The 20,870-nt window shown below is 42.7% G+C and overlaps 1 protein-coding gene across 1 annotated transcript in view; it reads right to left on the bottom strand.

Annotated features, from left to right (window-relative positions):
• Positions 1–19,007, bottom strand: part of VIPR2 (vasoactive intestinal peptide receptor 2) — a 250,891-nt gene extending 231,884 nt beyond the window's left edge. Inside the window, exons 1-2 of the mRNA XM_064285058.1 lie at positions 18,790–19,007; positions 16,000–16,099 (exon numbers count right to left, since the gene is read on the bottom strand). Of these exons, the coding sequence (XP_064141128.1) occupies positions 16,000–16,099; positions 18,790–18,852 (163 nt within the window). The 5' untranslated portion in view covers positions 18,853–19,007. The remainder of the gene's footprint in view (positions 1–15,999; positions 16,100–18,789) is intronic.
• Between the last annotated feature and the right edge of the window lie 1,863 nt (positions 19,008–20,870).

A 20,870-nucleotide genomic window follows, 5' to 3' on the forward strand; every position in this document is an offset into this window, starting at 1 on the left:
AACCTAAGAATTAAGTGGGACACAATCAAGAGCAAAAATACTCACGTTACTGGAGCTTCAGAGCAGGAAAAAACGGAAAACACAGAGAAGACTGTTAAAGATTTGCTGGCAGAAAACTTCCCAAATATCATGAAAGAAGAAATGCTGACCATCCAAGAAGCTCGACGAATCCCATATAAGAAAGACCCCAAAAGAAAGTCACCAAGACTTATCATAATGACACTTGCCAAAACCAAAGACAAAGAAAGAATCCTTAAAGCAGCTCTAGAAAAATAAAGTCACAAAGAGAAAACAATTAGATGAAGCTCTGATTACTCAGCAGAAACTATGTGTGATGGTTACGAGTGTGTGTCAACTTGGCTGGGCCATGATTCTCAATGTTTTGGCAGTCGTATAATGTTGGGGTCACTTCCCTGTTGAGATTTGATATGTGATCACCCCCATGATATGATCTGCTGTGAGCAGCCAATCAGTTGAAAGGGAGTTTCCTTGAGCTTGTGGCCTGTATCAAATATAAGCGGACATTGTGTCAGGACTCTAGCTTTTTGCTCATGCTAGATTCTGCAGCTGGCTCCTGTTCATCTGACCTCTGGTTCTTGGGCCATGATTCCTAGTATGGTATGACTGTCCACCATTTTGTCATCTAATGTGATTTTCCAACGTGTTATAAATCCTATCTCTGTGTTAATGAGGCAGGATTAGAGGCAGTTATGTTAATAAGGCAGGGCTCAATCTACAAGATTAGGTTGTGTCTTGAGTCAATCTCTTTTGACATATAAAAGAGAGAAGCAAGCAGAGAGACCAAAGGACCTCATACAACCAAGAAAGTAGTACCAGGAGCAGACTGTGTCATTTGGATCTGGGGTCCCTGTGCTGAGAAGCTCCTAGACCAGGGAAAGATTGATGACAAGAACCTTTCTCCAGAGTTGACAGACAGAGAAGGCCTTCCCCTGGAGCTGATGCCCTAAATTTGAACTTCTAGCATACTTGACTGTGAGAGAAGAAATTTTTCTTTGTTAAAGGCATCCACTTTTGGTATTTCTGTTATAGCAGCACCAGATAACTAAAACAGATACAAACCATAACTAATAATGCTCAAGTACCAGAAGATAAACTAAATAACTGGGAGCTCCTAAATATTGAACACTATATTCATCAAAACACTTCACCAAAAGAGTAAAGAGAACCTCCAAACTCAGAAAAAAATTTTGACTATCCCACAAGGGTCTAATCTCTCAAATATACAAGATACTGCAACACCTCGACAACAAAAAGACAAATAATCCAATTAAAAGCTGGACAAAGGATATGAACAGTCACTTCACCAAAGAAGACATTCAGGCAGCTAACAGACATATGAGTAAATGCCCACGATCACTAGCAATTAGAGAAATGCAAATCAAATCTACAAAGAGATACCATCTCACTCCCCCATTACTGGCATGAATCAAAAAAACAGAAAATAGTAAGTGTTAGAGAGGTTGCGGGGATATTGGAACTCTTATTCACATTATGCTGGGAATGTAAAATGGCCCAACCACTATGGAAAACAATACGGCACTTCCTTAAAAAGCTAGAAAGTGTAATACCATACAATTCAGCAACCTCACTACTAGGAATATATCCTACAGAAATAAGAGCCATCACACAAATAGACATATGCACACTCATGTTCATTAGAGTATTATTCACAATAGCAAAAAGATGGAAACTACCTAAGTGCCCATCAACAGACAAATGGACAAATTACACTAATGCACACAACAGAATACCATACAACAATAAAGAACAATGATGATCCGTGAAATATCTCACAACCTGGATAAATCTGGAAGGCATTATGCTGAGTGAAACAAGTCAATCATAAAAGGACAAATACTGTATGAGACCACTATTAAAAAAACTGAAGAAAAGGTTTACACAGAAAGAAACAATCTTTGGTAGTTATGAGGGAGGGGAGCATAGGAGAGGGGAAATCATTAAGGAGATAGTAGATAAGTATTAACTTTGGTGAAGGGAAAGATAGTGCACAATATAGGGGAAGTCAGCACAACTCGACCAAGGCAAAGTCACAGAAGCTTCACAGACACATCCAAACACCCTCAGTGACTGAGTTAGTGGGACTGAGGGCTAGGGATCATGTCATGGGGGTCATTTAGGTCAACTGGCATAAAAAGTTTATACACAGGGTGGAGGGGGTTAGAAGCTGGCAAAATGGACATGAAAAGAGAGAGTGGAGGAAGAGAGCAGGCTGTCTCATTGGGGGAGAGTAATTGGGAGTGTATAGCAAGGTGTATATGGATTTTTGTGTGAGGGACTGACTTGATTTGTAAACTTTCACTTAAAGCACAATAAAAATTACTTAAAACAACAGTTTATAAAGAAAATGTGCTACATCCTACTTTGGTAAGTAGTGTCTGGGGTCTTAAAAGCCTGTGCATGGCCATCTAAGACATATTTGCTGGTTCCATCCCATTCAGACCAAAGGAGAATAAAGAAAACCAAAGACACAAGGGAAAGATTAGTCCAAAAGACTAATGGACCAAAAGTATCACAGTCTCCACCGGCCTGAGCCTGGGACTAGATGGTGCCCAGCTACGACCACCAACCACCTGACAGGGATCACAAAAGACAATCCCAGACAGAGCAGGAGAAAAATGTAGAACAAAATTCAAACTCACCAAAAAAGAGACCAGATTTACTGGTCTGACAGAGACTAGAAGAACTCCTGAGACTATGGCCCCTGGATACCCTTTTAACTCAGAACTAAAGCCACTAGAGAAGTCTACCCTTCAGACAAAGATTAGATAGGTCTACAAAACAAACAACACATTAGGAATGTGCTCCTTAATTCAATCACATATATGAGACCAAAAGGGCAATACTCGCCTAAAAGCAATGACGAGAAGGCAGGAAGCGACATGAAAAACAGACGGATGGAAACAGGTGACTGGGGTGTGGAAGGGGAGAGTGTTGACACACTGCAGGGACTGAAACCAATATCACAAAACAATCTGCATATAAACTGTTGAATGATAAACTAATTTGCTCTCTAAACTTTCACCTAAAGCACGCACACACAAAAAAGTCATTAAAAAGACAGGAAAGATAGAAAACACCAAATAGATGTCAGAAGACACTCTGAAACTTGCTCTTGAACACAGAGTAGCTAAAGCAAATGGGAGAAACGATGAAGTAAAAGAGCTGAACAGGAGATTTCAAAGGGCGGCTCCAGAAGTCAAACTATTATAATGAAATGTACAAAGCCCTGGAGTTAGAAAACCAAAAGGGAAGGATACACCTGGCATTTCTCAAACTGAAAGAGCTGAAGAAAAAATTCAAGCCTTGAGTTGCAGTACTGAAGGATTCTACCAGCAAAATATTGAATGATGCAGGAAGAAACAAAAGAAAACAGAAGAAACGTACATTCACTATACCAAAAAAAGAACTGGTGGATGTTCAACCATTTCAGGAGGTAGCATATGATCAAGAACTGATGGTACTGAAGGAAAAAGTCCAAGCTGCAATGAAAACATCGGTGAAAAACAAGGCTCCTGAATTGACAAAATACCAACTGAGATGTTTCAACAAATGGATGCAGTGCTGGAAATGCTCACTTGCCTATGCCAAGAAATTTGGAAGACAGCTGCCTGGCCAACCAACTGGAAGAGATCCCTATTTGTTGATCTGATAGAATGTGGAAATTATCCAACAGTATCATTGATATCACATGCAAGTAATAATTTACTGAAGATCACTCAAAAGTGGCTGTAGCAGTAAACTGACAGGGAACTGCCAGAAATTCAAGCCGGATTCAGAAGACGATATGGAATGAGGGGCATCACTGCTGATATCAGATGAATCTTGGGTGAAACCAGAGAATACCAGAAAGATGCTTACCTCTGTTTTATTGACTACTCAAATGCATTCAAGTCTATGGATCATGACAAATTATCTATAACATTGCAAAGAATGGGAATTTCAGAGCACTTAATTGTGCTTACGTGGAACCTATACACAGACCAAGAGGCGTCATTTGAATAGAACAAATGGGGTACTGCATGGTTTAAAATCAGAAAGGTTTGTATCACGGTTGTATGCTTTCACCATATTTATTCCATGTGTATGCTGTCACGGATTGAATTGTGTCCCCCCAAAAAGTGTGTATCAATTTGGCTGGGCCACAATTCCCAGTATTATGTGGTTGCCCTCCATTTTGTGATTGCAATTTTATGTTAAAGAGGATTAGGGTAGGATTGTAACACCCTTACTAAAGTCACATCCCTGATCCAATGTAAAGGGAATTTCCCTGGGGTGTGGCCTGCACCACCTTTTATCTTACATGAGATAAAAGGAACGAAAAGCAAGAAGAGAATCAGGGACCTTATACCACCAAGAAAGCAATGCTGGAAGCAGATGGCATCCTTTGGACCAGGGGTCCCTGTGCAGATAAGTTCCTGGTCCAAGGGGAAGACTGATGACAAGGACCTTCCTCCAGGGCAGACAGAGAAAACCTTCCTCTGGAGCTGACACCCTGAATTTGGACTTCTAGCCTACCAGACTGTGAGAAAATAAATTTCTCTTTATTAAAGCCATCTACTTGTTTACTTGTTGTATTTCTGTTATAGCAGCACTAGATAACTAAGACATATGCTAAGCAAATAATCCGAGAAACTGGACTATATGAAAAAGAACATGACATCAGGACTGGGGGAAGACTCATTAACAACCTACAATATGCAGATGACACAACCTTGCTTATCGAAAGCAAAGAGCACTTGAAGCACTTACTGACGAAGATCATAGACTACAGCCTTCAGTATGGATTACACCTCAACATAAAGAAAACAAAAATCCTCACAACTGGACTGTCTTAGTTATCTAGTGCTGCTATAACAGAAATACCAAAATTGGATGGCTTTAACAAACAGAAATTTATTTCCTCACAGTAAAGTAGGCTAGAAGTCCAAAATCAAGGTGTCAGCTCCAGGGTAAGTCTTTCTCTCTCTGGCGATTATGGAGGAAGGTTCTTCTCATCAATCTTCCCCTGGACTAGGAGCTTTTCCACGCAGGAACCCTGGGTCCAAAGGATACACTCTGCTCCCAGTGTTGGCTTCTTGGTGGTATGAGGTCCCCCTGTCTCTCGGCTCGCTTCTTTCTTTTACATCCCAAAAGAAACTGGCTCAAGATATTCCCCCCTCATTAACATCACAGAGGCAGGATTTACAACAGATAAGAAAATCACATCAGATGACAAAATGGTGGACAATCACACAATACTGGGAATCATGGCCTAGCCAAATTGATACACATATTTTGGGGGGACACAATTCAATCCATGACATGGACCAATAGGCAACATCATGATAAACAGAGAAAAGACTGAAGCTGTCAAGGATTTCATTTTACTTGGGCCCACAATCAACATCCATGGAAGTAGATGTCAACAAATTAAATGATGTAATGTACTGGGAAATCTGCTGGAAAGGCCTCTTTTAAGGTGCTCAAAGTCGTCACCTTGAGGACTAAGGCATACCTGACCCAAGCCATGGTATATTCAATTGCCTTGTATATGTGCAAATGCTGGACAAGGAAGACCGAAGAAGAACTGATGCACTTGAATTATGGTGTTGACAAAGAATACTGAGTATACCATGGACTCCCAGAAGAAAGAACAAATCTGTCTTGGAAAAAGTACAGCCAGAATGCTCCTTGGAAGCAAGGATAGTGAGACTTCATCTTATCTACTCTGGACATGTTTTCAGGAGAGACCAGTCCCTGGAGAAGGACATCATGCTTGGTAAAGTAGAGGGTCATTGAAAAAGACCCTCAATGGGTTGGACTGACACAGTGGCTACAACGATGGGCTCAAACATAGCAGTGATTGTGAGGATGGTGCAGGACCAGGCAATGTTTCTTTCTGCTTTGCATAGGCTCACTATGAGTTACAACCACTTTGATGGCACCTAACAGCAATACAACAACCTTGTTTGGAGTGAATTTCTGCTCAGAGAGGCCCTGTCCCACAAAATAATAGCACTTCTGAACACTTGGTATCAGCCTGGACATTTTTTGCTATCCTTTCCCAGAGGCCTGAGTTGGCTGCACCGTAATAAGGACTCAGGATATCTTTTACTATTTTCTCAGCTCAGGGTGCACACAGTTAAGATGTGGCAGTTTCTACCTGAGCAACCGTTGGCTGTCTATGCCCGCCCCATCAGGGAACCCTGGTACAAAGAGGGCATTGCTATTCTAGTAACTGCATTCCATGCCTTTCTTGTCTGAGCATGTACTGTAAACAAGGCTGTACAGCAACTGACAGAAACACTCAAGAAGCTGGCTGTAGTATCAAGTGGGCTCAGATTTCACAGCCCTATGGAAGCTGGACAGGGTTACTCTGGTAAACCTTTAACTGGATCTGGAGATTGCTGAAATACTGGCCCATCCTCCAAGCTCCTAAATTTTCCTTTTCAGTTTCCTCTTTTGGGTCTGGATTTCCTCTTTTGACGTCTTTGAATGCTGCCTGTTCAGAGGGTCAATTACTCTTACTCATACATGCTATAGAATCCCAGTTTTTCTAAACATTAATTGTCATGGATTGAATTGTGTCCCCCCAAAATACGTGTCAACTTGGTGAGGCCATGATTCCCAGTACTGCATGACTGTCCACCATTTTATCACCTGATGTGATTTCTCTATGTGTTGTAAATCCTGTCACTATGATGTAATAAAATGGATTAGTGGCAGTTATATTGATGGTATCTACAAGATTAGATAGTGTTTTAAGCCAATCTCTTTTGAGATATAAAAGAGAGAAGCCAGCAGAGAAACTTGGGGACCTCAGACCACCAAGAAAGCAGTGCCAGGAGCAAAGCACGTCCTTTGGACCTGAGGTTCCCACGTGGAGAAGCTCCTAGACCAAGGGAAGACTGATGACATGGACTTTCCTCCAGAGCCAACAGAGAACGCCTCCCCCTGGAGCTGACACCCTAAATTTGCCCTTGTAGCCTACTGGACTGCGAGAGAATAAGTTTCTCTTTGTTAAAACCACCCATTTGTGATATTTCTCTTAGGGCAGTAGTAGATACCTAAGACATTAATACAAATTAATGATGATGCAAATTCTACTAAATGAAGGATTTCTTTTTTGTTGTTTTGTTCCAAGAATGCATATTCTCATCATTTGTTCTGAAAGTGTTTGCCAGGGAGATAAGGAAAGCAACATCTATGCATTAGCTTAGCTGGGTACAGTGCCAAATGCCGTTTTAGCAATGTTTTAATTAGGAGTGATGACAATAATTGCTATTGGTGGAAGCGAGTGGAAAGGAGTTTTTTGAGGAAAATACCAAAATCAATAGCCTGTCAAAACTAATAAAAGGGATACGTGCTGGAGAGCACAAAAATGAGAATGGATTTTTCTTAGGAGACAATCAGTTTAGATGAAAGATGACCAAACATTGGAAACAGTGTTAGTTAGCCACAATGACAAATTGAAGCAATGATTTAAAAGAGATTTAACAGAAAAAGTTTGGGGTGTGATAATAATCTAATTGCTCACACCGATTAAAACTATACGATACATTGTTCAAGCAATAAACTGCAGTTTGTTAATGATTTAACATAGCTTGTAGATAAGCTGGAGACATTCTTTCTTATGCACAAAAGCCAAAAGGTGGAAACAACCTAAATGCCCATTAACAGATGAAGGGATAAACAAAATGTGCATATGGAATACTGTCGTTGTTGTTATTAGGTGTGGTTAAGTTGGTTCTGACTCACAGGGACCCTGTACAACAGAACAGAACATGGCCCTGTGCTGTGCCACCCTCCCATTGTTATGCTTCAGTCCATTGTTGCAGCCATTGTCTCAATCCATCTTACTGAGGTCTTTCTCTTTTTCACTGACCCTCTGCTTTACCAAGCATGACACCCTTCTCCAGGGACTGATCCCTCCTGACAACATGTCCAAAGTATGTGAGACGCAGTATGGAATATTACTCAGCCATAAAGGGAATTAAAGTCCTGATAAACATTACAATATGGATGAACTTTGAAAACATTATACCAAGTCAAATGAGTCAATCATAAAAGAACAAATATTGCATGATTCCACTTATATGAAATATCTAGAACAAGCAAGTGTATACATCCCTAAGTTTATTAGTGGGGCAGGCAGGGGGGAGGGGGAAAGGGGGACTCATTGCTTAGGGAACGCTGAGCTTCTGCTAAGGGTGATAAAAAAAATTTAGAAACAAAAAATAGTGACAATTTCACAACATGATTAACACAATTAATGTCACTAAATCACACACGTGAGAAATTCTGAAATGGCCAAGCGCTTCATCACACATACATGTACAACTGAAGAAAAAAAAATAGAATTAACCAAATCTGTTAACAGAACCAAAAGATTTTTCAAAGTGGCATGTAGAGATACCGCCTGAACCTACATATTTTTAAAATATACTGAATCCAATAAAACCCAAATATCAAAATATCCTCTAAACTGAACTTGAATCAATCAATATACGTGGTTTAGATGCCTTCCCAGCAATTGTTACCTAACAAGTAAGAACTGATGGCAAATATCTCAAAGACAGAAATAGAATTTCCACGCCTCTCCCCCATCTTCAGTGTCCTTAGGGTCCCTTCCCATACCGTGGTTACTCGATAATATTACACAATGATAAAAGCTTCATAAAATGACATCCATTTAAGGAAAATGATGAGTACGCTAAATTGTCCACAAAATGTTTGCATATTTCACCCATCCAGAATTTTGCTACTATTTTTTTTTTTATCTTTTATAGACAGTCACTGTTCATACACTAAAAGTTCCCCCTCCAAAAAAAAATAAAAAAAATAAAATATATATATATATATATATTTTTGCTCCAACGTTTGCCACAACTTGGGACGTTCTTGGCTCCGTATGAACTTCAAGACTAGAGTAGACTTGCAGGATGCTTTGCAGGAAAGGCCTGCCTCGCACGTTCATCCAATCTGGAGATGATGAACATTCAGAAAGCCAGGAGAACGCTAGGACTCAAAGCATCAGGAAACATACATGTTATTCCAAAGACAATCTTCCACAGATTTATGATAAGGACTTGGGTGACTTCCCAGGATCGTTCCAAAACACATATCTGCTAGTGTTATGACAAGTCTGACAAATCACCCCTCACACACAACACAGCAGAAGGGACAGCAATTTCCCTGAGTGATTCTCTACCTGGCCTGATCCTGCATGTAGACTAACCTAACAAAAGATCAAGCCCAGCATTGCTCCTCTAGGTCCTAGGTAATCTTTAGAAAATGTTTTGAAATCAGTAAGTGAGTCCTCCTATTTTTTTTTTTTTTTTTTCAAGATTTGGGTCCCCTTGTCATTTTCTAGAAGGCCTGGTGGCAGTGGTTAGGCCCTCAACTGCTAACCAAAAGGTTGGCAGTTCGAACCCACTAACTGCTCCTTGGAAGAAAGATGTGGCTGTCTGCTTTTGTAGTGATTTACAGCCTTGGAAACCCTATAGGGCAGTTCTACTCTGTCCTATAGGGTCGCTGTGAGTCAGAATTGACTCAACAGCAATGGGTTTGGTTTGGGTTTTGGTTTGTCATTCTATATAAATTTAAGGATTGGCTTTTCCATTTTTGCAAAGAAGGTTGTTGGACTGCACTGAATCTATAAAATGTTATGGGTAGTACTGACACCTTAACAATAGTAAGCGTTCCAATGCATGCACACAGAAAGTCCTTAAATTTATTTAGTTCTTCTTTAAATTCTTTCAGTAAGATTTTACAGTTTTTAGCAAACAAGTCTTTCCCTTCCTGATTAAATTTAAGGCTAGGTATTTTATTCTGTTGGATGTTACTGTGAATGGAATTGTTTCCCTAGACAGTCTAACAATTCCTGTTGATAAAGGCCTCATTGTCGGGGAACAAAACAGCATCACCTAGGGTGTAGTGAGAAGAGTGTAGCTGGTGTCCAAAGACCTAAGGCAAGTTAGTTGTGGTCTGGCACAGCAGCCCTGGACCCCCTAAAATGACTGCACCAATCAGCAACCTTAGGCACAGTTCCAGCACCTTCACTAGCTCCCTATCCCACCCTCGGGAGTTGTATCAAGCCTCTGGTCTCCTCATGTCCCAGAGCACCCTCAGCACACATGACTTTGCCTTCTATTCCTTACCAGACTGAGGTCATACAATTAAAAAAAAAGTTGCCATTGAGTTTGAGTCCAACTCATGGTGACCCCATTTGTGTCACAGGGTTTTCAATGGCTGATTTTTTGAAAGTAGATCATCACACCCCTGGGTGGACTCAAACGCTAACCTTTTGGTGGTAGCTGAGCACATTAACCATTTGCACCACCCAGGGATTCTAAGAACATCCTTAACTGCCTCTTTTCCCTTAAAAAACCCCTGCACATACTCACCCTTCTTCTCTTCCTTCCATCCTCTTTCCTTCTAAGGCCATATCCTCCTGTCCACCCTTAGTCACTTCTCCTCCTGCTCTTGGACCTCCTACCAAAAAATGTCCCATTTTCTCAGAACCCTTTGATCTCTCTTCAACAGGCCTTTCCTTCTGCTCTAAAACTTGCTCAAAGAGTCCCCACCCTAAGGCATTTTCTTGGCCCTAAGCTACTCCTGCACTTTCTTTTCCCTCTGTGAAATTTCTGAAGAGCAGTTTACAACCCTACTCTACCAGCTCAGGACCTCTCAGTCATCATCTCCCTCCATTATGGCTTCTGGCTCCACCTCCCTACTTGACGAGGCCCTCGACAGCTGCACTTTTCCATCACTTTTGGCAATGAACCATCTTCATCATCTCCCACCTGAAATGTTACTCACTTTGCAAGGTTCTTCATTTCCAGGATCACCCTAATCCATCCCAGAAATAAGTGCCACGTGAACCTTCCCGAACTAGAGCTCCCACCTAACGCCTCACCTTTCAGAAGTCTTCAGTGGGTCCTCCTTACCTATAGTCTCAATTTTCCTAGCTCTGTATGTCAGCTCTGCTTTCAGTCTTCAAACCACTCATTCCATGCTCCCAGTGCCACCAGATCCCTCAGGCTCTCCGTACTGATCCTCCTCCCCCCTGGCTTTGCTCCGCCGGCCCTGTGTCTCCCATCTCTCTGCACAGCCAAATTCTATCATCTGTCATACTCAGGTCAGAGCCAGCACCTCCCGAGCCCCCAAGGTAGAAACATTCTGCCGCCTCCTCCAAATTCCCATATAGCACTTATTTGTGCAAGGAGACCATCTTGTCTGTATTTTTAGTAACCCAGAGCACCAAGCACAGGTTTTGCTGGAGCAGGACTGTGATAAATGCTCGAAAGATGAACAGCTGGCATTAGTGCGGAGCTGTACGAGAACTTTCCTTGTCATCACCCACATCACTGGGGACCAACTGGGCAATGCCATGCCAGACGACCCAGACAACCCAGCCTCAAACTTAATGTCCATTCAAACAGTGCTGTCACTCTCCCGTCTATCCTCCCCTCTCTTCAAGGAAGGAAGGCATTATAAGTAAATCACAAATTGTTTGAAAAGCTGTATTAATAATTTCCTAGGAAGAGAGAATGGCTGCCTTTGAAATTAACTGTAAATTCTTGAGCTACTGAAGCACTGCCAACTGCAGCTCATAGTGTGTACAATATTTAAAGTGGCTGCAGACATCTGAGAACGCTCCAGGCCATGACATTTTAACATCCTATACAGCTCAGTCTCTACTCAGACACATCACAGCTGCCTCCACAACGAGCCCCTGTTTAGACACGGAATGGCAGAAAATGGAGTGGTCGCTGCCAGGGATATAATGAGTAAGGACATGGACCGGATGGACGTGGAGAAATCCAGCAAATACCAGAATAAAAGAACACGAGGTACTGCCATGAAACTTGAAAGAAATCAATTTAGGCCAGAGAAAAGAAAACATGACTTGTACAGCATCTAGTAAAAATGGAAGTTCTTATCCCAAGAGGTGGCTTAAGCTGAACAAGCAAACAATTAAGCTGAACATGCAAAACAGGTTTAGGTAAAATCTGTCGACTGATCCCAGGATGTTCAAAGGGGTGTCCTTTACCTTTGCAGCAGACATTAAAGAGAATAAACAGTCTCTTCTAAAACCAGCCTCTGCCTCTGTAAAATGACCCACAGAGTTCTGTAAAAAGAGCATTTGCTTAGAAATCTAGGGATCTGGGCTCTGCCACCAACTTGGGTGAGAACCTTGGAAAGTCCTCTCCCATGTCAGTGCTTCAATTTCCTCATCTAGATGGGGGGTGAATGATGATCACCCTTCTAGCTTCCCCCACATCAATGCTGGGGGACTCCCTCAAACTCAGATCAAGCAAAGGGGGCCTAGAGTAACCTCTGCTGTGGTTAGCATTTCTCCCCTTTTGTTCTGACACTGGAGCATACCACAGCCCTCTTGTTATTCATTGTTTGCTTCTTTATTAACACAGCCACTCAGTGATGTGGGCACTCCTTTAGCCTTCTCTGTACCCTGGCCACTAGGTAGCCTGTGCCTAGTTTGAGGTTCCTCTGATCGACTGATGCCTGACAGGCAGGATCCCTCAAGGTAAAACCTTGTTGTGTCAGAGCAGACCTGTGCTCTGCAGGGTTTTCAATGGCTCATTTTTCAGAAGCGGATCACCTAGGCTTTCTTCTGAAGCAGCTCTGGGTGGACTCAAACCTTCAACCTTTCCACTAGCAGTTTAGGGTGTGAACCATTGCATCACCCAGGGACTCCAGATGTTGAGCAATGCTAAGACAGAACCCCTGACCTCAAGTACCTGAAAATCTACTTGAAAAGACAATTTACCTGCTTAAAATACCAGAGTGCAAGTGTTCACTGTCATAATAGAAGCAGCGCAATCAAGGTGCAAAACAAGCATGGAGCAGGCTGGAAAAGGGAGAGTATTCTAGTCAGGAAACTGGAGGGCTCCAGCTGGGGGTGAGCAACCCTCTAGACGTGTACACACAAGGGCGGCAGGAGGGCTGGGTGGCACGGAAGATGGTTTTATTCGGTCAAAAGGCTTGAGCTGCCAAGTCCAGGGCAAGGGGTAGGTTTCAAGGAGTAAACAATCGGGAGCGGTTCCAGGTTCCTAAGCACTGGACCAAGGTCACCTATGCCTTAATGATAAGCAAAAAAAGCATACAGTAAATGAACAGTGTACTTATTTGGCAACTAGCTTAGAGCCAACAAATTTCCACTTTACCTGGTAGTTTTTGCATCTACTTTTTTCTTATCTCTAGGAAATAAGTCCTTAATCGCTCTTCTGTCACTGTCATGTTTGATTTAAGTAGATGATACTATTCCTATTCTCTAGTTTCCCCTTAAGAGTCCTGTAACCTTCTGTCCTTTGACACAAAGCCCTGCTTCCTGACAAATTAAAGGACCACTTTCACCATAAACCCTGCTTACCAAAAGGCATTGGCAACATGTTGCCATCAGGGACATGTTATAAAATACCAGATTCGAGGCTTCTTTGAAGGTAATAATCTGATTCGGCTCAGTTTTTCATCACCCCATCCCGTCAAGTATATGTTAAAAAAAAAAGAAAACAAACCGTGCTGAAAGAAGTGAATGGCAACCTCATTGCAACAAAACAAAACACTACCCAGTCCTGCACCGTCCCCATGACTGGTAGTGGATTGAACTGTTGTGATTCATAGGGTTTTCACTGGCTGATTTTCAGAAATAGATCACCAGGCCTTTCTTACTAGTCTGTCTAGTCTGAAATTTCTGCTGAAATCTGTTAAGCATCATAGCCAATACCCACGCCTCCACTGACAGATGGGTGGTAGCCATACATGAGGTGCACTGGCTGGGAATCGAACACAGGTCTCCCGCCTGGAAGGCAAGAATCCTACCACTGAACCATCACTGCCCTAACGTATAGAATACATTAGTCAGTTCTAGACTCTACATTTCCACATTTCAGGAGCGCTTTTGTGTGTCCAGAGTTTGTGGCAAAGGGCCTGGGAAATGAGTCATGAAGAAAGATTGAAGTAATTGAAAATATTCAGTCTGGAGAAGAGAAAGTAAAGCATATATATAAAGCCCTTTAAATGTCCGAAGACAATCTCCTATGGGAGAAGTAGTGACATTCCTTGCTATTCCAGGAGACAAAATCACCAGCAGAAACTAAACGCTGTAAGTGGGCAGGCTTGGGCCAACCTCAGGACTTTGGAATAACTTGAACTGTCCAGTGATGATCTTGTGACAGTGGTGTACGTCCCATTCCAGAATCTTGAAGCAGCAGCTGAGTGGTTCTCTACCAAGGGTACAGTCAACAGCACTCTCACCCACCCCTCTCTGCGGGCAGGAAGCTCTCTCTCACCTGATGCTGCTTCTAGAGCGTGGAGTCAGGACCTGGATCTACCTATCACCACCTTTATGATTTTACAGGCCTTAGGTTGTCTTTTTTCACTATTTACTTTTCCCTGGTCTCTAAATTTTGATGAAAAGAAGAGACAACTGTGGCCATAATATAATTCCTTTTTTTTTTTTTGGTCAGAGGCCTGGAGGGCAGGACCATGCCTTATCCAGCCATCTAACAGTCAAAGGTTTAGCATATGGCTTTTCACATGAGACTCAGTAAATGTGTTTGTGGAGCTGAAATACTTCATTTGTCTGTCTCTAGGTAGAATTCAACTAGATAATTTTGAAGATGTGGCCATCAGAACTATGCACTACAGAATCACAGATTTTTAATGCTGGAAGGAACCTTAAATTCCAGGGATTTCATTTTTCAGAAGAGGAAACAGAGGCTCAAGAGGGGGCAGGAAGGTCAGAGAAACATATTTTAACAGTCTAGAGCTACACTGTTCAATTTGGTACTCTGGCCACTTGTGGCTATTGAGCACTTGAAATCCGGCTAATCCAAATACACACTTGGTTTCTAAGACTTAGTATAAAAATATGTAAACTACCTCATTAATTATTTTTATACTGATTACAGGAAACCCTGGTGGTATAGTGGTTAAGAGCTACGGCTGCTAACCAAAAGGTCAGCAGTTCAGATCCACCAGGCGCTTCTTGGAAACTCCATGGGGCAGTCCTACTCTGTCCTATAGGGTCGCTATGAGTCGGAATCAACTCAACAGCAACGGGTTATATTGATTACATGCTAAAATAATAATTTGAATATATTCAGTTAAACAAAATATATTATTAAAATTAATCTCATGTTTCCTTTTACTGTTTTTTTTAATGTGCCTATTAGAAAACTTTAAATTACATAAGTGACTCCAATTACATTCCTCCTTGGACAACACCTAAGTAGGACCCACATCAAGTCAGTGCTGGTCTAAGGCCCCTGCATGAGACTACATCCTGTCACAGACTGCCTCACTTGAATTTCAATTTCTTTCTTGAAGAGGATAAAATCATGACATAGAAAAGAGAAAACAGAAAGTTAAAGGACAAAGGGTTTTTGCTACTATTTATAAACTGGGCCTTATCCCAGAGCCTTTCTGTGCTTATAAACATGTTGTGAGTATGCCTAGTTTGAGTGCACAACGTCCCAACAGTCCTTCTGTCTACCTGGGGAAAATGAAATTGGCGTCTTCACTGTATTCATGATAGATCTGTCTTTAAGAAAACAAAGTCCCATTTTCCTGTTTGCTTTCTAGCAAGTTTCCACCGTTCTTAACTGGACCAAAATCATCTGTGATGTAATTTAAAATACTAGAAACCAGACCAATGCTCATTCCATGTAAAACTGGAGCTACTTTTATAAAGCACAGCAATTCCTCTGAAATCATTTTAGTACCTGTTGCTATTATCTGTTAAGGATTAAGGTTTTCTTTTAAAAGGTTTGTGTGAAAACCCCTCAAATACAATGCTAATTTTTTTTTAATTCCTTAAAAAAAGTAGACTGCTTTTTTTTAAAGATGCCGATGACCTTAAAATATCAGTTTATCAAAGAAAAGTATGAGATGTTTGTGTGCCCAGTTACCCATCTCTGTGGACAACCTTAGTCACTAGGCCCCCTACCTTACCTTTGTATTTTCCTGTGTGAGCACTTAAAAGTTCCGTGCATTTGGTTTCTTCCTCCTGTATTTCCAAGTGAAATCGGCATTCTGGGTGAATGCTGTTTACCTATTCAAAATTAAAAGAAACAGAAATAACTAAAAATTCCACAGTAAGAGGCAAGTCAAGCAAAGGTTCAATAAAAACAGCCATATAACTCGTTGTTCTATAACTACTTCCAACTAACACTTATTTAGAAGTATTACAAACAAATACAAAACCCAACAGAATATCCTTTTTTCTGAGCTGGTAAATAAACTTACTAACATAACACACTGCATGCTGTTAGTACTAATTTGGGGCAAGAGAGCTCTTTAATCCAATAATCTCTTAATATTTAAAAGGCCTCCATTTCATAGCCCTTGATTTGATCCAAGTAAATACAGTGTTTACTCACAGGATCATTCTTAATGACTGGATACCATGTCCGGACTCAAACACGCCTCATCTAAGGGACAATCCTGTATTCAGTGGAAAGAGCTATAATAGGATAACTTTATTTTTAAGGGCTATAGTACACGTTTGAAATTTAACCCTATGAATACAGATAAAATTGTAATTATTCTGACTTCAAAAGCTGGTGTGAAGGACATTTTCAAAAAAACTAGAGAAGTAAGTAGGGAAAGGCAGAAGTGGTCAGACATAACACTTCGGCGTCCATGAAAGATGAGGTGGCTGATTGCATTTCAGGGTCTCTCATAGGAATTAAAAATGCTACACCAATAATTATTAATATCATCTATTGTTTTTTTTTTTGTATAAAAGACGAAGCTATATAATGTTTTAGTCTTGTTAGCAGCTCTGAGGAAGAAAGGCCTGGTGAAATGCTTCCTTAAAAATTACAGCCAAGAAAGCCCTATGGAACAGCTCTACTCTGTAATACATGGGGTCTTAGAAGATAATATTCTTTGAACTTTATTTTTACAAAGGTTCAACTGCCCAATGCTCTCCTTTTTTATATAACCCTGCCCCAACAAGTACACACACTGTAAGCTATAGCTGCCCTTCAAATGCTTAAGTTTCCTCTGTGTGTGTGTGACCAAAATTTTACTTTTACTGAAGTAGAAGTAAAGAAAATCATACTTGCAGGTGTGCTCTGGCTATGTTTAGTTATTCTATTTAGATAGGCCAATTAGAATTCACCAGGAATAAAATTTCCTAACAAAATTAAGCGAAGGAAGTTAATGCTAGATATTTTCCAATCTTCACACCCGTTCCCAAAAAACCTGAGGATTTTTTGTTTGTTTGTATCTTCTAGTTCATTACCGTACAATTACCAATTGTAGAAACTTCTGATTTCAAGCAGGTTGTTTTTAAATATAAGAAGTCCATGATTTAAATTTCAGAATTAGGGAAATTATATTAACTTAAGAAGAAAAACAATCTTTTGTTACAAATTTAAAAAGTACTGCAAGAGCCGACACTGCTGTAGTATGCAGAGCAATGGCATGTTTTGGGAGCTCTAAGAAATTCAAGCCATATTAACCATAATAATTCCTGACAGTTCTAACAAACTAGCTCCTTCAAACCATTAAAACTAATATCACAGTTCTTACTTTCACAGCATTTCCATCAGGGAAAAAAAGGCTGGAGTTTAGCAATGGTGATAGGCGTGGGGTGGGTTCATGTGCTCCTGAAAGTTGCAATCTCCTCAGCAATTACAACAGTCCCTAAACAACTCCATCCTGGGTTTCACACTCATACGAGAGGATGTGAACCAACAACAGTCAGAGATCCTGGTTGGGACATACACACATAATATGTCTACACACACACTATTTTCAGTCTATGAGAGACGAAAGCAAGAAATAAGATTCAAACAACTTTTTGTTCTTTTAACAATCTTCAAATAAAAGGAGCAATTCTTGAAAACTAAATGTATTAGTGGGCTCACTTAGCAAACTTCTGTTCAATTTATCTTTTCTTCTTAAAAGGAAGACAAAAAATTAGGACTAATATTTCCAAAGGGTAATTATATAAACTAGAACTTTCTTTAGCCACCGCTCCTCTGGGTCTGACACACAGTAAAACAAAGAAAAACCAATAAGTATGACCTCGAGGGAAAGATGTGGCTTCCGTAAAGATTACAGCCTTGGAAACCTTATGGGGCAGTTCTCCTTCGTCCTACAGGGTCGCTATGAGTCACAATTCATCCCGATGGCAACGGGTTTTAATAAGCATGAAGAGGTGGGAAGAAGTATTTAATGACAAAGCAAACTCCAATTTCCCCCTGAAACGTGAAGCCTGCGCAGGGGACCTCAGCCCTCTCCTCCCTCACGAAAGCCCCAGCGACGGATTTTACAGCTCTGGGACTTTTGGGCCTGGCCCGCCATACACCTCCGAGAGTAAATTACCAAGAACTGTTTTATCTTTCTAAAGCGTGTCGAAAAGCAAATCAGATCTTGTTTCTAACAAATCAAGGGCAATGGAAAGGGAAGTGGGGATAATGCATCTTCCCAGTCTCAGACGCGAGGAGCTCGGTTCTCCACGATCGGCTCAGGAAGGTCTCGAACTCCATATGGCAACAACCGCACCTCTCCCGACTCCCGGTCGGGCGCGCCGGGGCCCTGGGGCCGGCAAGCGGCTCCGCTAGCCCGCCGACGCTCGCGTGCTCTACTTTCTTCCGGACGCAGTTTGCGCGGCTCCCACACCAGACTGCGGGCAGAGAAACCACCACCTGGCCGGGCAGGAACGCTCTTCTCTTTGGAGAGGAAGGAAACTGGGGACGAGAGAGTGGCAGGCCCGCGGGGTGCACTCACGGAGGCGAGCAGCAAGCCGCAGCAGGTCAGCAGCGCGGGGGCTCGCAGCGCCGACGCCCTCATCCCGCGGGCTGGCGGCCAGAGCGCGGCGGGCTCAGCCAGACGCGGGCCACCCCGTGCCCACCGTCTTCTTCCGTAGCGCGCCGGCCCCCGCCGGCAGGAACATGGGCCGGGCCGGACAGGTGCGGAGCCAGCCCTCTCTCCGCCCGGCGCCCTCGCACGGCCCGCGCCCCGCGGCCGGACGCTCCGGCGGTCCGAGCCCGTGGGCGCCGCAGCCACTTGGGCCCGGGAGCCGCCGCCCGCGCTCACCGCCCTTCCGGGAGCCCGGGGCCCGCCTCAGAGCGGCCTCAGAACGCACCTCCCCGGCCGGCCGCGTTTGGGACTCTGCGCTCTCCGCGCGCCCGGCACCTCCCTCCGCCCGCGCCCCTGCGCCCGCCCCCTCCTTTAGCGGCGGGCGGAGCGAGGAAGGGATGCGCACAGGTGGGCTGGGGCGCCGCGTGTCCCGGCCAACTGCAAGGGGTTGGGAATCCGCTGTAGCGCAGCCCAGGAGTGAGCCACGTTGGGTGGGGGAGGCCGCCCCGCGGGCGCGCATCGGGGCGAAGCGCCATGGCTTTGCGTCTACGTGTGCTCTCCGTATTAAATAATAGCAACCAAAGACGTCTAAGAAAGCGGCGAGAACCCGAAGCAGGGCGGGTGGAGTGCTTTTGAAGCCAGTGTTTTTTGGGTTGGGGCAACTGAAGATTATAAAGGATATTTTGGTTTTTGGTGGGGGCGGGGGGTCGCAGACTGCGGGACAGCCTCAAAAAGAAAAGAAATCCGGTCGGATGGAAAGCTTTAGAGAAAATTGGACACGCGGTGGACGCAGGTCCCAGTCCCAGCTCTGCAGCTGATCATTGGCCCTGCGTTTATAAGATGGGAAGTCATACTCTTCCCGCTACTCGCAGCCACCGGGAGATGCGTGCGCCCGCGTGGGTTGTGACCTCAGGAGGCTGAAAACCACCGCCCCCCCCCACACACAGAAATACACTTGGCCATGGTACCCATAAATCAAACTGCGCTGCCTCCAGAAGTTTCTGATTAAGGAGGTGTTTCCTGAAGCGTAGAAATTGCATCTTGTCACGTTTGAACATCAGATAGAATTAAAGTTTAGCATAATAGCTAGTTGTCACTGGCAAACCCCAAAGCACTTCGAAATGAGAAAACAGATAATTGTTTTTACTTTTTACTTGAAAATAACTTCAAACTTACACAAAAGTTAGAATCAGAATAGTACAAAGAACACCCTTTTGCCCTTTATCTCAATTCAGCTATTAACATTTTACCTCATTTGCTTTATTTATGTTCTCTCTCTGTCTCTCTGTCTCTGTCTCTCTCTGTATGAGAGAGAGAGAGTCCCTGGGTGGTGGTGCAAATGGCTGGTTACTAACTGAAAGTTTGACTGTTTCAAACTGACCCAGAGGAAGAAGAACCTGGTGATCTGTTGTTTCTGAAAGGTCACAGCCATAAAAACCCTATGGAGCACAGTTCTACTCTGCATCACATGGGGTGGACATGAGTTGGAATGTGTTTCCTTAAGAATAGGAGTCCTTGGATTACAAGACATAAAATGATAATTGGTAAAGAGTGTGCATCTAGATACGTGAGACTAAATGGGCAGCTTCTGTCCTGAGGTGGGATGAGAAGGCAGAAAGGGATAGGAGCTGGTTGAATGGACACAGAAATCCAGGGTGGAAAGGAGGAGTGTGCTGTCATATTATGGGGATAGCAACTAGGGTCACATTAACAACGTGTGTATAAATTTCTGTATGAGAGACTAACCTGAGCTGAAAACTTTCACCAAAAGCACAATAAAAAAAAGTCTTCTCACATAAGCACAGTACAATTATCAACTTCCATAATTTTAACATTGACACAATATTTTACCTAAACTTGTGGCATAGTGATTAAGTGCTACAGCTGCTAACCAAGAGGTTGACAGTCCAAATCCGCCAGATACTCCTTGGAAACTCCACGGGGCACTCGACCGCAGTGGGTTTCCATCCTTACACCAATTTTATCAACTGACCCAGACATGTCCTTTG

This window comes from Loxodonta africana, chromosome 4 (genome assembly GCF_030014295.1).
Source record: "Loxodonta africana isolate mLoxAfr1 chromosome 4, mLoxAfr1.hap2, whole genome shotgun sequence".
NCBI lineage: Eukaryota > Metazoa > Chordata > Mammalia > Proboscidea > Elephantidae > Loxodonta > Loxodonta africana.